General features: G+C 38.4%; 2 protein-coding genes across 4 annotated transcripts; both read right to left on the reverse strand.

Moving 5' to 3' along the window:
• Window positions 1–759: 759 nt before the first annotated feature.
• On the reverse strand, window positions 760–4,709 carry LOC117946815 (nectin-2-like). 3 transcript variants are annotated; one of them, XM_034875205.1, is made up of 8 exons: window positions 4,526–4,709; window positions 4,134–4,198; window positions 3,853–3,925; window positions 2,838–3,176; window positions 2,409–2,511; window positions 2,115–2,149; window positions 1,955–2,010; window positions 760–1,805 (listed from the first exon to the last, which is right to left on the reverse strand). In XM_034875205.1, the coding sequence occupies exons 3-8, from the start codon at window positions 3,914–3,916 to the stop codon at window positions 1,674–1,676; spliced, it is 729 nt and encodes a 242-aa protein (XP_034731096.1). In that variant the 5' UTR covers window positions 3,917–3,925; window positions 4,134–4,198; window positions 4,526–4,709; the 3' UTR covers window positions 760–1,673. The 3 variants fall into 3 exon arrangements, with proteins under 3 accessions (XP_034731096.1, XP_034731097.1, XP_034731098.1); XM_034875206.1 differs by lacking the exon at window positions 4,134–4,198 and having other exon boundaries at window positions 4,526–4,689; XM_034875207.1 differs by lacking the exon at window positions 4,526–4,709 and having other exon boundaries at window positions 2,115–2,131; window positions 4,134–4,283.
• Window positions 4,710–6,320: 1,611 nt separating this feature from the next.
• On the reverse strand, window positions 6,321–10,016 carry LOC117946480 (carcinoembryonic antigen-related cell adhesion molecule 5-like). The gene is made up of 6 exons (XM_034874661.1): window positions 9,935–10,016; window positions 9,476–9,796; window positions 8,562–8,837; window positions 7,336–7,584; window positions 7,157–7,243; window positions 6,321–7,060 (listed from the first exon to the last, which is right to left on the reverse strand). The coding sequence occupies exons 1-5, from the start codon at window positions 9,984–9,986 to the stop codon at window positions 7,170–7,172; spliced, it is 972 nt and encodes a 323-aa protein (XP_034730552.1). The 5' UTR covers window positions 9,987–10,016; the 3' UTR covers window positions 6,321–7,060; window positions 7,157–7,169.
• Between the last annotated feature and the right edge of the window lie 6,566 nt (window positions 10,017–16,582).

The raw sequence follows: 16,582 nt of genomic DNA on the forward strand, positions 1-16,582 counted from the left end.
GCCAATATGCACACCATCCCTTCCACAAAATCCATTCTTGCTTATTGTTTGTCCTCAGTGTAATTTTTTAACATACATAGTTCATGAATGTGTGGCTCCTTCTCAATAGTGCTATTGTGATGTGCACAGTATCTGTGTTTGAGTAATTTGAGTGCAATGGAAATACTTTTACAACACACTCCCATCTTATCTGATTGATCTATTTCCTGCCATGACAGAACTCGGATACATGCAACAGTAGGTTAATAGTAAATCTAAAATGCATTTCATTTGTGGTAATCAAATATACAAGTAATGTTTTTTATTATAAACTAAATGCAGAAAAAAATACATTGTTAAGGTAAAGGTTATGCTTTTACACCACAGAATATGTTATATTACAACAATGATAAAGCAAACAATCTCACACCCACAAAATGAAGCTGTCAGGAAACGCTTCTGAAAATCGACATGTAAAAGATAACAACGGTTGGTAATGTTAAGTGATTGTGTGTGCGCGTTTACAGTAACTCTGCAAACCACATTTTGTCACCTTACACAGAAGGCATGCTCAGGTTGCAATGCCTGTAATCAATTCTGACTTTCATACCCAAAGCAGACAGAACACTGGTTATGGTAAAATACTTTACAACTATTACCAGTGTCTGTATTGTTTTGGATTAGGAAAGATCAAAAAAGAATTTGAACCTTTTTAACCCTAAAAAAGGCTAAAGAAACTGGATTCTGATTCTACTGCAGAGATTGCACAAGTTTGATTGGTCATTTCTGTCTTCCTTTTTTATCTTCCCCCTTTGATGGTCAGCAATGGAGCAATAGGGACTATGTGTGATGAGATCCACCGTGACGACTAAAGTCATGTTGGCAAAGTCAGTGTTTTTCCATTGCACAACATGGCAAGGTAAAAGAAGTCATTTGCCTTAATCCCATGTTGGAGCTGTGCCGGTTTGTACCATTCCTAGCTTCAATATTTAAAACCAAGTGTCACCAAATGTTTGTGGTGGTAAACATTATACTGGCTAAACCTCAACATAGTAGCACTGTCATTGTGAGATTGTTTGCAAGGCATGCTGGTTTGAGCGTTTAGCCCAAGTACAGCCCCACAGAGACGCTGGGATACTTTGCCGATTTGATAACAGCTATGTGTCATCTTCGTGTAGGCAGTGTGTTTAGATGAACAGTGTTTGAATTCCCTCCACGGTTCCAGTGCACTGTGGATTTAGCGGACCACTAGGGGATCTCGGCACTCCGCCTCTGCTCAGCTGGGAGCTCTGTGCGTTGCGGCCACAGAGGGAAGCCATCCACCATTCAACTGCACAAACGGCTCACACTGCCATGACACAGAGCTGGATATAAATCAGCAAAATATCTATATTCTTTATCTTTGAGAATACCATCACTAATGAAAGCACTTTGATAAATATGTTATGTTTCCTTTTATACTGCATCACTTACTGTGTGGTTTTTCGCTGAAAATGCGGTACCATGGAAAATACTATATATGAGAGCATGAATAGAAGGGTTGGAGCAGCCACAAAGGTTAGGTTGCATTGGCCGCTGTCAGGATGTGCTGATTGCACCACATGGTATCAAAATTATGGTAGACGCAACTTGCACACAGAAACAAGAGTGCAACTAGTACAAGGAAAAACAACTTCATCACCTTTTAGTACAATTCATCTCATTTGGTGAATACGACCAACTACAATTTCAGAGTATGTGACATCTTCGTCCACTGTGTGTTTCTCATTGGATGGAGGTGTAGCGTCTTTGGATGGTTTAAGCTTGACGTCAGAGTAGACCACATCCTAGGAAGGAGTGTTAGAGAATTACGTGGAGACTTTGTTGTCCGTTGTACTGGTAAGTTACTATGGTGAAACAACTCGTTTTCTTATCTCGCACAGCATAATTTAACTGACTGAAATTTATTCAGATTAAATTCGGAGAAGCAGCTCACCTCGTCTCTTAAAATCCCAGATGTTCTGTCCACATCCACCACTGGTCCACATGTATCTGAAAGACAGACACTAGTTGAATCCAGGAAAGAGGAACAAACAAATAATATAAATGAATCAGTTTTTCTCTAGAAATGGAGTGAAAAGTGCTTTTGTTCTTACCAATGTAGATGCAGTGTCTAAGCGTACGATCATGTCAGATAGTAAGTAAAGAAACAAAGTGAAGTTAGTTTTTCTGCAAATGACTTTTTATATGAAGTGATTTTCCTGCTAATCCCAGAAATCGTTTGTGAAAAAAGTATATATCCCTTGTTTAAAATAAGATACAAATGCTTTTTTAATGTTTTGAATGAACTCAATCTAAAATATAGTTAAACTTCATTGAATGAATATTTAAAATGTGAGCGGAACGCTATCTTGAAGACGTGTTGATACACATCAGACGCAGACACTCACCTTCTGATAAAGATGAGGTAAACTATGGCTGCCGTGATCGCCAACAGCAACAGGATAGATATCACTATAGCAGAAACCACAGCTGAAGATAAAATCATCTGTTCTGGGAAAGGAAACATGACTGTGATTAACCCTGTGTGTTAAATTAAGGATGTTACATAATCCCAATTTATTTATTATTGCTGTATAAATTATGAAGTTGAGTCACACAAGGTTACACAGCAGATTATCAAGTTATCCACTTGTTTACTAAGATAATCAAAGCCGGTGTTCCCCCTCCGACAAGCGAAGGACAGGATTAAAAAGACTTAAACAGAAACCAATTATTGCATTCAAATTTAGTTTTCAGCTCGGGATCACAGGGATTTTATCTTTACTTCATTTTACAGTAAATTGGACAGTTTGCGTCAAAAGGCTTTTTGTACTCACCTTTAACAACAAGGTTGGTGGTTCCTTTTAATGAACCGCTGGGAAAGGAGGTGATGCTGCAGGTGTATGACCCTGCATCTCTCATTTCCACACCTCTAATGATCAAAGATTGTTCCGCAATACCCACTCTGTCCTTGAATGATTCATGAACATTATGTTGAGATGGAAAATGAACAACAATAATGATTATTTCCTTTCCTTCTGGTGGCTGGAGAGTCCACTGAAGCTGAGTAATATTGGTGCCTTGGGGTGCTTGGACGAATTGGCATGGCAGGGTGACATCACGCCCGACGTATCCTGTCACTTCAGGCAATACTTTGACTTCTTGGGCCTCAAGAACTGCCAAAGAGAGTAATATGCAGGCAAGAGATGTTCAGTCTTGTTAAACTCTGGGTGCACTTTTTCATAATTATTTCAGATACAGTATAGTGTCAACAGTACTCAAACAAACTTAACTTTTTCACATCACTGATTATAGAAGCGGCTTTGGATTTATAGAACTAGGCTCTAAATTGTTTCAAATTCTGATAAAGGTGAAACGTGGAAATTTCAGAAAATCCTTGTATGACAGCATCCTGTTGCTTGCGGTTGTATGTAGTCTTCACTTGATAAAACATTTTTGTTTGTGTTGTTATTTTTGGTTGGACTCTGTGTTGTTTAGATATCTAGATAACTGAGTATCTAATGTTGCACACTGTTGCTGTAGGGGAGCTGAAGAAAGGCACTGCGCTCGGGAGCGTCATTACATTACATCCAGGTGCTGACGGGACAACATTTCACTAGATTTTTACCTTGTAGCCTACTAGTTAGTGTGACTTGATTGACTGAGGCCTTTACATACAAATCAGTCTACAAGCAACCGAGACCTTTTAAATTTCTTCTTTTAAAGGGGAATTTTCACTGTCTACAAAGCAGTCAGTGTAAATACTTGACACAGTAGCCAACATACAGTAAACATGCACTGTAATCAGCTTTTCCAGGCAAAATTTACAAAATTCAAATCAATTTGTCTTACCTGGGTGTAATGTGATGTAAATTAACTTCAGCAGTATGACAGGTAATTTTCTGCAAGTTTTCATTGTTCATCACTACAGGTGGTGGACAAAATAACACATTACAATACAACACAAAAGGGGCATATAATTAATGCATCAGCAATTTACTCTGTCACAACACTATTACAAAGTGATCTGTGTTAGGTTAAAATACCTTATGTGTCGAATTTGGAACAATCACTATTTTAGTATTTTTCATTGGCTTCTATTTTTAATATTTATCAACTTCAATGAAACTTACAGTTTTAAGAGTTACAAAGAGGCAGATCCGTGGATGTCCAGCAGCTGGTGTTTTAGTCAATAGTACTGGGCTGTGGTAAGTCTCAAATGAGGACATGTGGTAAACCGACAAAAATAGCATTTGCAAAGAGAAACAAAGTTTACTCAGAACTATCACCAACACTGACTGATAGACACACCCACAGCCTCACAGCTGGCAGTGTTAAATCAGGCTAGGCTAGGCTACTATTTAAAAAAACAAAAACAAAACTCTGCCCTGATGTATGTGTAGCCTACAATAAGATTAGGCCTATATTTTGTCCCCTTCATTTAGATTTAAACTTCAAGTTACATAACTGAAATCCAGAGTTAACATCTCATTGAAGTGTGTCTAGGTTACATTATTAAACTTACCCAAGGGGAAAAGAGTATTTGACCTCGGCAGGAAGCATTTTTCCATCACTCAGCGCTTTTACCAGGAATGAAAACAATATCGCAACTCTTAAAGGCCGATCGTTTCTGTGTTTAGTGTTCGAGTCTGTAATTTTAATGTCCGCAACTGACAATCAGCCTTATTTCCGACTGCTGGTTTATGAAGTCTCTACCAGTATAACAGCAACCTCTGGTGGTCAAAATGTGACGTCTAAAGAAACTACATGTTGATCTTACAATGACTTGTATGAGCTAAAAAAACAAGAAGCTAATGTATTTTACTTTTTGAACAAAGTAATTCCTAAATAGTTATGACTTATGGTTTGCAACTTCGAGCTGTATCAATATCAGAAGATTTAACTTATTTAAAAGTTATCCAGATATCCCTGTAATAGTGAATCAAGTTGTCGGTTTGTCCTTGTGCCATCAGCCAAAAAGCAAAACTCCCATTTGGTTTTCTTTCAGCTCCATAATAAGCACAGTATTTGTGATAACTAATTCAAAACACACACGACTTACTGTTGTGTTTAGATTTCCTGGAGATGAAAGTAGAACTAGAGCTAAAATAGCCTCAGAGTTTCTCATGTTATGTTATTTTCTATAAAGGTAGCATTTGCACCCTTCTCAAAATGATGCTTTACTATTTTTTTTAATTGTATGTAGTAAAACCTGGGATAACGCTTATGCTTTTGGTCCCCTTAGAGGCTCACTGTTGGATGGAACATTGTTTTATTTCTTCATATCAACCGCTTCATAAATGTGAGAATATGTGTGCCTGCGCATGTTGGCTTGACAAAATAGAGCAAAAACTTGTACAATGTTTATAAATACGCCATTTGTTCATCTATCTATCCAAATATGTCTTAATTAGGTCCTCAAAGTTTGTGTGAGTGTGACAAATACAACAAATGAAAGGAATGTATTTGAAGTCAAAAGTTTTAATCTTTTATAGTGTATACATACTTAAATTTCCCATTCTTTAGTTTGCAATACATCTTTATAACTCTAATTCTGGTGACTGGCTGGTGAGGTCTAATTTAAACCATTTGCAAAGTATGTTTGGGTTGTATGTATGTACCTTTTTATGTATGGAGGCTAAATGTTTGATTGCACACTGTTTGATTTTGTTTTTATACTTAGCATTCTGCTCATTTGAAATTAAAGTGCCCTTTAATTCAGTGTACTTAAAACAGTTTTTTACCACTACATGTACTCGGTGTGAGTCAAAAGCACAGCTGGCCTTGTTCTTTTGCTTGCCAAAACAGTTTGAGGAGCACAAAGCAGAACACTGCATTCATTTTATAGCCTCTCACCAGTGACCTTGTGTCAATCCTTCTGGTAGAAGCTGCATCTCCGAAAAGTGATGTGTAATTACTTCTACCAATCTGAGTCCTTGGCTAAATTAGCCCCAGGTGTTCAACAGGGTAATCGGGTCAGGGATGCAAAGCTTTGCCTGTTTCAGTTGGACGAACTTGGCTTGTTGCCTGCATGTAAATGGCTTGTCTTACAGGGCACGACAGGAATAACAACTGCAACAGGCACAGCTCTGCATCTTTAGTTACATTCCTCCAAGACAAAGCACGCAAAAATATTTTCTCACAGAGACAGTGGTGCATTGACAATTTACAATGTAAATGTGTTGGTATTGGCTAGAAATGCATCAAATACAGCTCTGCGTATATGTCAGGGAATTCTTAAACGCTAAAAAGGATGGTTTGAATGTATTACTTACAGTACTAAAAAATACTTTTTATGTTTAAGACTTACATTTTGGTGATAATACTTCCGTGTTGTGTATTGCTGCCTAGTTTAGGCTCAATTAAAAATGTAAAAGTCATGGCCAGTTTCCCCAATAATTCTGTTAGATAGACTCAGTACAAGAAAATATAGCAGAATTCCTTAACGGGCCATAAATTATTTCTTCCAAACGTTTTGCAATATTTATTTTATGCTCTTAACAGAAACATTTGCCACAAACTTAAGCTTTGCTGCATCTTGTACATGTACACAATCACATTTTCAGCAAGGTTATCATAGCCGTGATATTGAGAATGATGCAAGATGTAACTACACAGTTTCATATACCAGGGAAAAAATGACATGGAAAATTATGTCTGCATTATTTTATTTTTTTATTCTTTAGAATAAAAAAGTAGAAAAAAGTGTTTAGCGTCTTCAAAAATAATCCCAGAAGACTTTTAATTGTATTTTGCTTTTAAAACTGCTAAATATTTCGGCAGTATAAGTAAACATAATTTATAGGGCTATTATTTGTGGTACCAAATGTGGACACAGAGGCATTTGCACTCTTATATCTCTATAGTCTATTTAATTAACAAGAAAGATACTTGTTTATTTTCAATGTGAGAGTTTCTATTTCTCTGTATTAAGTTCTGGCATCTATTCAAAGTCAATAAAATAGTCATGAGTCAAAATAGCATTTCATGTACAGCACATTATTATTGATTTTAATCAACGTCTTCCGTTATGAGCAAAATGCATCAGGAAAGAGAGAATCTGTGAAAAAAAATAATGCAGTGCAAGTTCATATGATGAATAGATTAAAGGGAAGTTTAAGATGAAAAAGATGACCGATACAAACATTAATCTCACCTTCCACTTTCTTTTACATTAACTTTCTCACAGTCAGCGCACTCATCAGCATCAGTAAAAATGACCAGCAGGGAGCAGCGCAGGATGCTTCAAGAAGTATGAAAAGACAACAGTTATTACCCATGGAAATGAACCTGGCTCTAAAATGTACTCAACACTGATAGACGGGCAAATCTCACCTCTCAGATTCAGAACTGTAGAGTTTTCCAGCATGGTCACCATATTTCTGGAAGTGCAGGTGTAATTACCGATGCTTTCTGCCTCCAACCTCTCTATGATGTACATGGAGTTATTAACATGTGTCTCATTGCCGTTGAACATCCAGCTGAATTTTGCTGGTGGGACAGAGTTGGCTGTGCACTGCAGTGTCACTCTCTGGCCAAGGGCAGCTGAAGAAGGTCCACTAATTGATACGTTATGTGGACCAACTGCACAGAGAAAGGATAGATAGATAAAGTGTGTGTGTGTGTGTGTGTGTGTGTGTGTGTGTGTGTGTGTGTGTGTAAAACGTTTGCAGAAAAATGCCCTATGTGTCTGTAAAACTGATTTGTGTTATATCATTAGACCAAGAATGTAAATAGCAGGATTTTACCATTGGTTGATGTTAAGCAGATATTGTAACTATTTTGTAAAGGACTGCAACAAATGAATATTTTCATCATGGATATTATCAGATATTCAATTGATTGTTTGGTTTGTAAAATTCAGACAATCATAAAAAAATTGGGGATTGCTCTGGTGGCGCCGGAGAAACTGCTGCATGTCACTTTTTTCGACCGGATGTCTGTTACGTTCCTCTTCCTTTGTGATGGCATTTCAAACTTTTGCGGATTTCTGAGGACTATGGTTAATCCAGACAGCTAGCTAGACTATCTGTCCAATCTCAGTTTTCTGTTGCAGGAGTAAAACAACTTTTGAAAGTACACATGTTCCACCAAAACAAGTTCTTTCCCAAGGCTATATTGCAGGGGCAACTTTATCAAAATAGTTGGATCCAGTTGGTGGTCTATAATTATTCTGTTAATCAATTAATTGTTTTATCTGAATTTTATGCAATCTTAATTTCCAATGTAACTACTAAAGTTTTCAAACGATTGTAGTAAAGTAAAAAGTACAATATTTCCCTCCGAATTGTAGCGGAAGTAGAAAGTGGTGTGAAGCACAAGTAGCCTTAATTATTTTATTATTGTATCCTTATAAAATTAGCTCTTAATTCTTTGCCATTATTTCTCTACAGGTCTGAACTTTAGAGTCCTAATATTGTCTATTCCATGGTGAAATGTAACTAAGTATATTTTAGTAAGTACAGAAATGTAATAAAAGTATTTTGTCATATTGTAATCACTATTCAGGGTCTTCTTTGCTCAACAACAGTTACTGGAAGTGTTCAGGGAGCAGTACTCACAGTTCACAGAGAGATTACGGGCTGCAGTCATGGTGCTGACTGGGTTGCTGACTCGACACTGGTAGGTGCCGTGGCTGGAACTGTGAACAGGTTGCACGAATACTGTCCTGTTGTCTGTTGAGAAACTGACTCTGCCACTCTTTTCGAGCAGCTGGCCATCCTTCATCCAAACTCTGGTGCTGATGGACCCGGACGCCTCGCAGCTGAGGTTGGTGGAGCTTTTGTCTTCTATTAAAATAGCTGCAGGGGTTTGGATGGTGGCTCCGGTTATCAGTGCTGGCAGAATATAAAGAGCATCAATACGATGAAAAATATTTCATTTTATTCATCAATTTGTTTCAAAGTGTTAATACAGATACATATTACATAAAACTGTTTTATTCACTACTGAACTTTGTTTATCTTTTATCATTTGTTCCTTACTAATTTTTCTTTACAAATCTTAATTTTTAATCATTTATTTGTTAGTCCTACATTGCATCTCCCTACACATTTTGTCTGTGAATGTGACCAAGAAAACTTATGAATCCTTGAATTTTAGCAGGAACTTTAGTGCATTTACAAGACCATACATATTTATTGGACAAAATTCAATTAATCGAGTCAAATCAAACACCACATCCTGTTTGCCAACATTTCACAGAACCACCTTACAGTCTAAAATTAGATTCAAAGTAAAGAAAAATGGAATTTGTTGCAGGATTACAGTATATGGAATTAGACATTGTATCATAATAGTGTAAACCATATGGGTAACATCAGATTTCTGGAGTATCAAGAGATATGGATTAACATCAAGACATCTGTGCTAAAACAATATATCAATGTCTTTTAAAGACAGAACTTAGGTTAGAAGAAAAGTTTTCAAATGATTGACTGGTGATTTCTTATCAGATCTGCAACGTTAAACCCACCATACACATTCAGTGTAGTCTTGCCCTGTTTCTGCTGCCCTCCGTCCTGTGTGATGGTGACTGTGTACTCCCCGCTGTCCTCCAGCACCAGGTTCCTGAGCTCCAGGCCTCCCGTGGCTTGGTCTAAAGAGATCCTGTTGACATATCCAGGCTCAGTGACATTTGTGCTGGTGAAGGTGATGATATTCACCTCTTTGAAGCTCCAGCTGACCAGGAGGAATGGACTCCCAGGAGGACTGAGGGTGGTGGTGAACTTCACTGTCCCCGCTACTGCTCCACTCAGGGGCCCAAGGGGTAAGATTCCTTCACCCACACACACACCTGGTACAAAGAATAGATCATTAAGAGCAACACAGTTGTGCTTTTGACCTTGTGCAGTTCAGCTTGAAAAAAAATAAAAAAATAATTAATGATGTAACTGACATTTTTTCCCATCAAATCATCTCAATTTTAACTAACTTGAAAAAATCAGTGCCAAACAAGCAGCCATCTGGAGCATCTTGTTCTCCATGCTGAATAATGACGCATGTAACGTTGTCTCGCTGTTCAATCTAAATCATGGGGAGTCACAGGTGCTCCTGCTCTTATATTCTGAGTCTTGATGGTGGTGTGTTGTGCGTCAGTTTTATGAGCTATTCAGTGAGTGCTTTTGGGTTTCTTACAGGAGGGCGTTTGAGGAGTATCAGTGAGGCGTATAGCATTCCTCGGGGAGGAAGATCAAAGATGTCCAGGCGACACAAACCTCCTCCAGACAGATGAACAAACGTGTCTCTGGTTTCAGTGTCTGCAGAAATGGTGACTTTTTTAAATTGTAAAAAGGTTGGGACATTTTATATTGTCTTTAAATACTGTTTTGTATAAATATCTATCAAGAATTAATCCTATTAGTGACATACCCGTCCAAATACTGTGACCCAACCATCAAATCAGCTGAAACAATAAGTTATTCACAATGTACCACATGTGTCTATAATTCCTGAAATGTACAAAATGGGAGGTTAAACATCAGTCAGGGATGTGTCCCCTATGGATACAATTTGAGCTCTCAATAACAATGTGCTTTGGAAAGTGACACTCTCAGTGTAAATATGTTACTCAACCTCTGTTGTATACTGGGAGTGATGGAGTGATGTAGCTTGTTAGGTGCTGAGTCATTGATAAGAGAACATGTCCCACTAGAGTAGTGGCTCTCTATAGTTCTGGCTCGTGAACTCATGAAATGAAGCAATCTTCTATTTGCGACCCCAAGATGTTAGGAGTTTAACCCAAGCTTTGCAAGCATTCTTGGAGTCATGTTACATCTCTTAAGTTTTTATGAGCTCTTTATGGATTCTTTGGGTATTTTCCGAGGCTTTAAAGCTAACTCAAATGTAAACAGACGACAGACGGACACTGTTTGAATCCTAAACCAAACCCCCTTTTTCAATCTATAGTGTCGCATTGTTCTGTTTTAATAAGCAATGTAGTGCTGAAAGAAATGCACTCCTTATAACTTTTGAAACGTTCACCTTAGATGGATTGTCATGATAGATATGGATTTATTCAATTGTGCTAAATGTTTTGAGTAAAATAACATCACATTTTATTGTAAAGAATTAACAAAATCCTCATCACATTGTTGGTTTAGAAAACTAATACATCTACACATTTGCTAAATCACACTGAAATTGTACCTCCTACTAAAGATGAAGTTTCCCTTCACACAAAGAAAAAGGGAAAAACTAGTCTGTTTTTTATTTGACAATAAACATAGGGCAATTGATCTATTTTATTGTAGTTATAATCTTCTTGTAATTAAAATGGTTTAGTCTATTACATTTTAAAGTGTGTGTGTGTGTGTGTGTGTGTGTGTGTGTGTGTGTGTGTGTGTGTGTGTGTGTGTGTGTGTGTGTGTGTGTGTGTGTGTGTGTGTGTGTGTGTGTGTGTGTGTGTGTGTGTGTGTGTGTGTGTGTGTGTGTGTGTGTGTGTGTGTGTGTGTGTGTGTGTGTGTGTGTGTGTGTGTGTGTTATTAAAAAAAAAAGAAATGTTTTTGTAACAAATTCACTGAGATCCAGTCTGACAAAATGAACTGTCTGTCCTGGTCCTGTTGCACGAAAGTAGAATAAAGATATCCAGGATAAGTGAAAAAGCACAGCTTGACTTAGTGCGATCTGCTCATCGAGGCTTTATTGGTTGCACGTTTGCCGAGCCGGGATGAACTGGTGAAGCTATGTCAAGCCAGCTGTAGATAGCTGGGATAAGTGCACGTTCACGGCTTTCTAACATAGACCACGGTATCGATCACAGAATTACTGATGCAGAATTGAGAAGACTCATGCGCCATATGTTTCACCCAATGAGCAGCAGCTTATATGGAAAGTAACGAGGAGGTGAAGAAGATAATATAGAGAAAGGGAAATACGGCTCTTATCAAATGGAGATAAAAAGCCGAACAGACCATAGCGGACCCGACTGAATGTGTAGGGTGTAAAAATATCTACTTAGCCTATATTCACTCCACATTTTACAAAGTTGTAGGCTATACTGTGTTTTAATTGCTTTAAATATGCTAGTTTCTGTTTTAATGTGATGAATCTGCTGGTTTTAATGTAAAGTATCTTTGACTAGCCTGCCATTAAAGCACTAGGCCTATGTAAATAAAATGTATTATTATTTAGCCTTTGCCTTAAAAGTGAGCAGAGGGAATAATGTTCCTCGGGAAATGGACCTTAATGACTAGGCTTAATTTCAAACCCTTATTCACAATGCGAGAACATGTTTTACAACCATATACACAAATCTCTAAGCTATATCTAATTCTTTGTAGGCTACAATTAATATTCATAGAGAACAATCAGAAAGGGACAACAACTAGAAAAGAAGTAAGTGACTTTAATACACGCTGTGAGCATTTGTAAAACAATATTTATGGTTTATTCTTCTGACAAGTGACCGCACCAAAATAAAAAGATTAACAAGCATTGTGGTGTTCCTGGTGTGATGAATGTAAACTCCACTAGGCTACATACGGACTGTATATAGGCCATGTTATTGGTCCAGGGATGTGAGACTAATTGAGAAGGTTATGAAACCAAGCTATAATAAAAAAACATTGTGCCTACATATTTAGGAGTAGCCTAACACAAACTGTTCTTTATTAGAGAAGGATAAGCAACAAGAAAATGAATCATGAATGTATTGGTCTCTGACCAGTCTGCCATTATTATCATGTGGGAATATTGCTACATTAATATTGTCACTGTAATAATCTTTGGAGCGTGACCTGTAACCTGAAGCTGAGACCACGGACGCTGTGCTGCTCATCTCTACTTTTACAGAAAGAGTGGACACTGACGCGACTCGCGGGTCTGCCGGCCACCGGTCACCGGCCACCGGTCACCGGCCACACGCCAGGCAGCCTCGAAACAGTACCGTCCCACCGGGAAAAGTCCCACTCCGCATCTTGGTGCCATTGTAACTATTTCTAACCATCTAAACAACTGTAGTAGGGTTTAAATCAAACTCGCGACAACAATGGTGACAAGTAGGCTAATGCATGACATGTTAATAAAAATAAAGCAGAACACCTGCAGAAGACAACGGAAAAAACTGTTAAACACGTTTATTTCGGATCAGACGGCAGCTGATTTGACACATGAGACTCCAGGATTAATCTTAGCCTGGCGGTTAGCCTGCTCTGGACCAGGCTAGCCGCAAAGAATAAATCTCCATGGTTACTTGGCTGGGTTTAATTTAATCCGGTTTCGTGCAACCGAGTCAAAGCTAAATTGATCCAGGATAACTTGAATATCCCGGCTTAATCCCTTATCCTAGTTTCGTGCAACAGGCCTACCTGTACAGTATATTTCCGATAAATGATTTACATGTTGAAGAATAACAGCCTTATAAAGATAAGCTATCATCTGACAACAGGTCAGAGTGGCTTCCAAAAACGCCTCTATTACGCACTTTGTGTTGGACCAGACCAGCTCGACACACTTGTGTACATATCTGTTTAAAGGTCAAATACATAACTTCATGCTGTCATTAATAAATAACTGACAAAGTCAATTTCTCAATTGAAACGTAAATTATGAATTAAACATTGTTCTAGAGTACAGTTATCAGTACCAAGACTGATGGTGTGATAATTTTCCGTCTGAATCTAGACAAAGCCCTAGGAGTTCTTAAAACATCAGTATTTGGTATAAATTCAGTAAATAAACATTTCACATTTCAGGTGGAGAAGATGACTCTGGCTCATCAGATGGAGGAGGAGATCCAGACCCTGAAGGAAAACCCTCTTAAAAAAAGAGGGTTTTTTCAAAGAGTAGGAAGACCTGATGTCTGTGAAGGACACTGTAGTTTGTCAGATGGATGAAGAGATTCAGACCCTAGAGGAAAATGTCTCAGAGAGAGAGAGAGAGAGAGAAGTCATTTATGAAAGAACAGGAAGACCTGATGTCTGTGAAAGACGCTTTGGTCTGTCAGATGGAGAAAGAGATTCCGAGCCTAAAAAAAAGTTTTGTTTTTCATTTTATGTATTTACTTCTTGCTTCTATGCCCTTCTGGATGTGAAAAATTAAATCATATGGTTTTCTTTTCTATACTGTATACATATTAAAAGGGAATGGACATTGTACATCTGGAACAAGAAACTATTGATCATTGATTTTGATTGCAAAAAGACATCCAGCTGTTAATACAGCAGCAAGTGAGCAGTCACAGTCGGAGACATCTGAAAAAAATCACCCAAGAAAACTCCTATTACACATAGAAAGATACCTCATTGGTATACATACTTGTTTCTATGTCAGTTTTTTTGTTACAACAGTTAACTTGTGGCTTACTCTTTGACTCATCCTTGTAGCAGCATTAGTAGCAGAACAGGTGTTCGTCCTAATGTCCAAGCTTTTAATGGATTTCATGACATACACAGCCTCATGCTAACTGGTTGACTTTTCCATTATGAAGTCAGGTGAAAGTTGATGATAGACAGACATAGTGGAGCAGTAAAGCATTGTAAAATCTCCAACACATACTGATTCAGGTCCTTTGATTGGTCACATTATCAGGTCCATCTGCACCACAACCAAAAAGTGAGATTGTCTTAAGTTACAGCAGTTTGTCTGTATTCTTGAATAGGCTTCTGATGTTTTCATAATACTAGTTTTAGCAATACAACAGTGTTAAACAACTCTGCTACAAAGAATCAATCCTCTAATTGAGATTTTACTAAAAGTACAAACGTATTGGTATCAAAACATAACTAAAATACTAAATGTAAAACTACCCATTATGTAATATGGCCCATTTCACATAAAATTGTTATTAAAAATTGTATTATAATTGTTGATACATTAATGTGTCCATCACTTTAATGTTGCAGGTGGTAAAGGTGAGGCTTATTTGATTACAAACGCATAGGCCTACTGCTGGCTAGTTTGTGAATTTGCCCCTGGGGTAAAGTCTTAAGATAAAATAGATAATAGATCATAATCTATTGATCCATGTGTTGCATCATTAATCTGAATCAGCACAGTAACTAGTACATCTCACCGATTATGTAGTGGAATAATATAACGCAATAACTGCCCCTAAATTGTTGTGGAGCAGAAGTACTTGATTAAATATACATAGTTACTTTCCATCATCACTGATTAGGCCAGCCAGTGCATAATCCCAACACCACCTTCTTAAAGTGTGATTGCTGAGAGGAGGCGGGTTGGCAAAGAGGCGTTTGAGATCCTCCAAAAAGGTAAAATGTCCTCTGATTTTATTTATTTATTTAAATTAAAACAAAATAATCAAAAGCTTGTGTGAAAGTGAATCCAAAAACAGTTATTTATTAAAAAATATAAATAGCCTAGTTGTAGTAATTCCATGCAAAATCGACCCCAGTTGACCTCGTGTTGTGATTGGTTGCTCAAAGAACAACCAGAGAGAGAGAAGTTTGTTGAAGTTTGATAAGCTAGCTAAACTAGCTGCAGGCTGCTCGGTAGCAGAGTGACGTATAAAATTGCGTGCTGTTGCTGTTGTGCTGGAATTGGTAGAAAAATGTGATTACAGCGGCCATATTGGGAGGCTTTCCCGGAGTTCAGCGGCCAACCACAGAGGCCACCGAAGCTTCTTACCGGTGAGTACACATTTCTGTAAATTGACTATCAGCAGTCAATTTAGGACGTTCAAATTATAGTTTGGACAGTGTTTGTAATGTGTCACCTTGTGTAATAAATCCAAAATAATTACAACCGCACGCGCGCCGTATGGGGCTCTCTGATGCTCGGAGGTATAGCCTTGGCTCGGAGACCTACCGCTGGAGGAGACGTGACGGCGAGGTTCAACGTCTTGGTCAGCGACATGAAGTTGTAATTGCCGTTGAAGCTTCCGCAGAGCTGCCAACTCTCACGCATTGGCCGTGAGATACACGCATTTGACTGGTTTCACACGCTCACACGCCACACCCCCGATTTCTCACGCTGAAGTGTCAATCCGGTCGGTCAAATTTCTGAAAGTTGAGTTTATCTATAGATCTACCTGTTGAGCCACTCGTGATCGACTAGTTGTGCTTTCAGAGATTTTGAGGGGTTCAAGAGCGCTCCCTGTCTGTAGAATTTTCAAATTGTCGCAAAATGAGAACCTTTTTTTTTAACGAGCCATCCCAGGTGCACTTCCCCGGCTTCAGGTATGTGCTCTGAGTATCACAGACCCGTCCGTCGCTTGTGTCCTCTCTCTCTGTAAAGATAGAGGTGAGCAGCGCGGCTAGTAGTGTAGCAGCTTCAGTTCATTTTAGTGGACCCGCTCTGCTGTGGGCTGGGACGCGTTGCATCCGTGCGTAGACCTCCGATAAAGAGCGGCGAACAGCCACCTCTAAACTCTGTCAGAGACCCAAATGGGCCTCTGTGTCTGTCAAATCTCGGACAACAGATGGGAGGAGTTATATTTTGAATATGCACAAAATTGTAAACATGAGCGGAAATCTGATGAAACACATCTGAGCTATAATATACTATACACTCACCGGCCACTTTATTAGGTACACCTGTCCAATGCTCGTTAACACTTAATTTCTAAGCAGCCAATCACATGGCGGCAACTCAGTGCATTAAGGCATGTAGACATGGTCAA

This window comes from Etheostoma cragini, chromosome 6 (assembly GCF_013103735.1).
Source record: "Etheostoma cragini isolate CJK2018 chromosome 6, CSU_Ecrag_1.0, whole genome shotgun sequence".
Classification (NCBI taxonomy): domain Eukaryota; kingdom Metazoa; phylum Chordata; class Actinopteri; order Perciformes; family Percidae; genus Etheostoma; species Etheostoma cragini.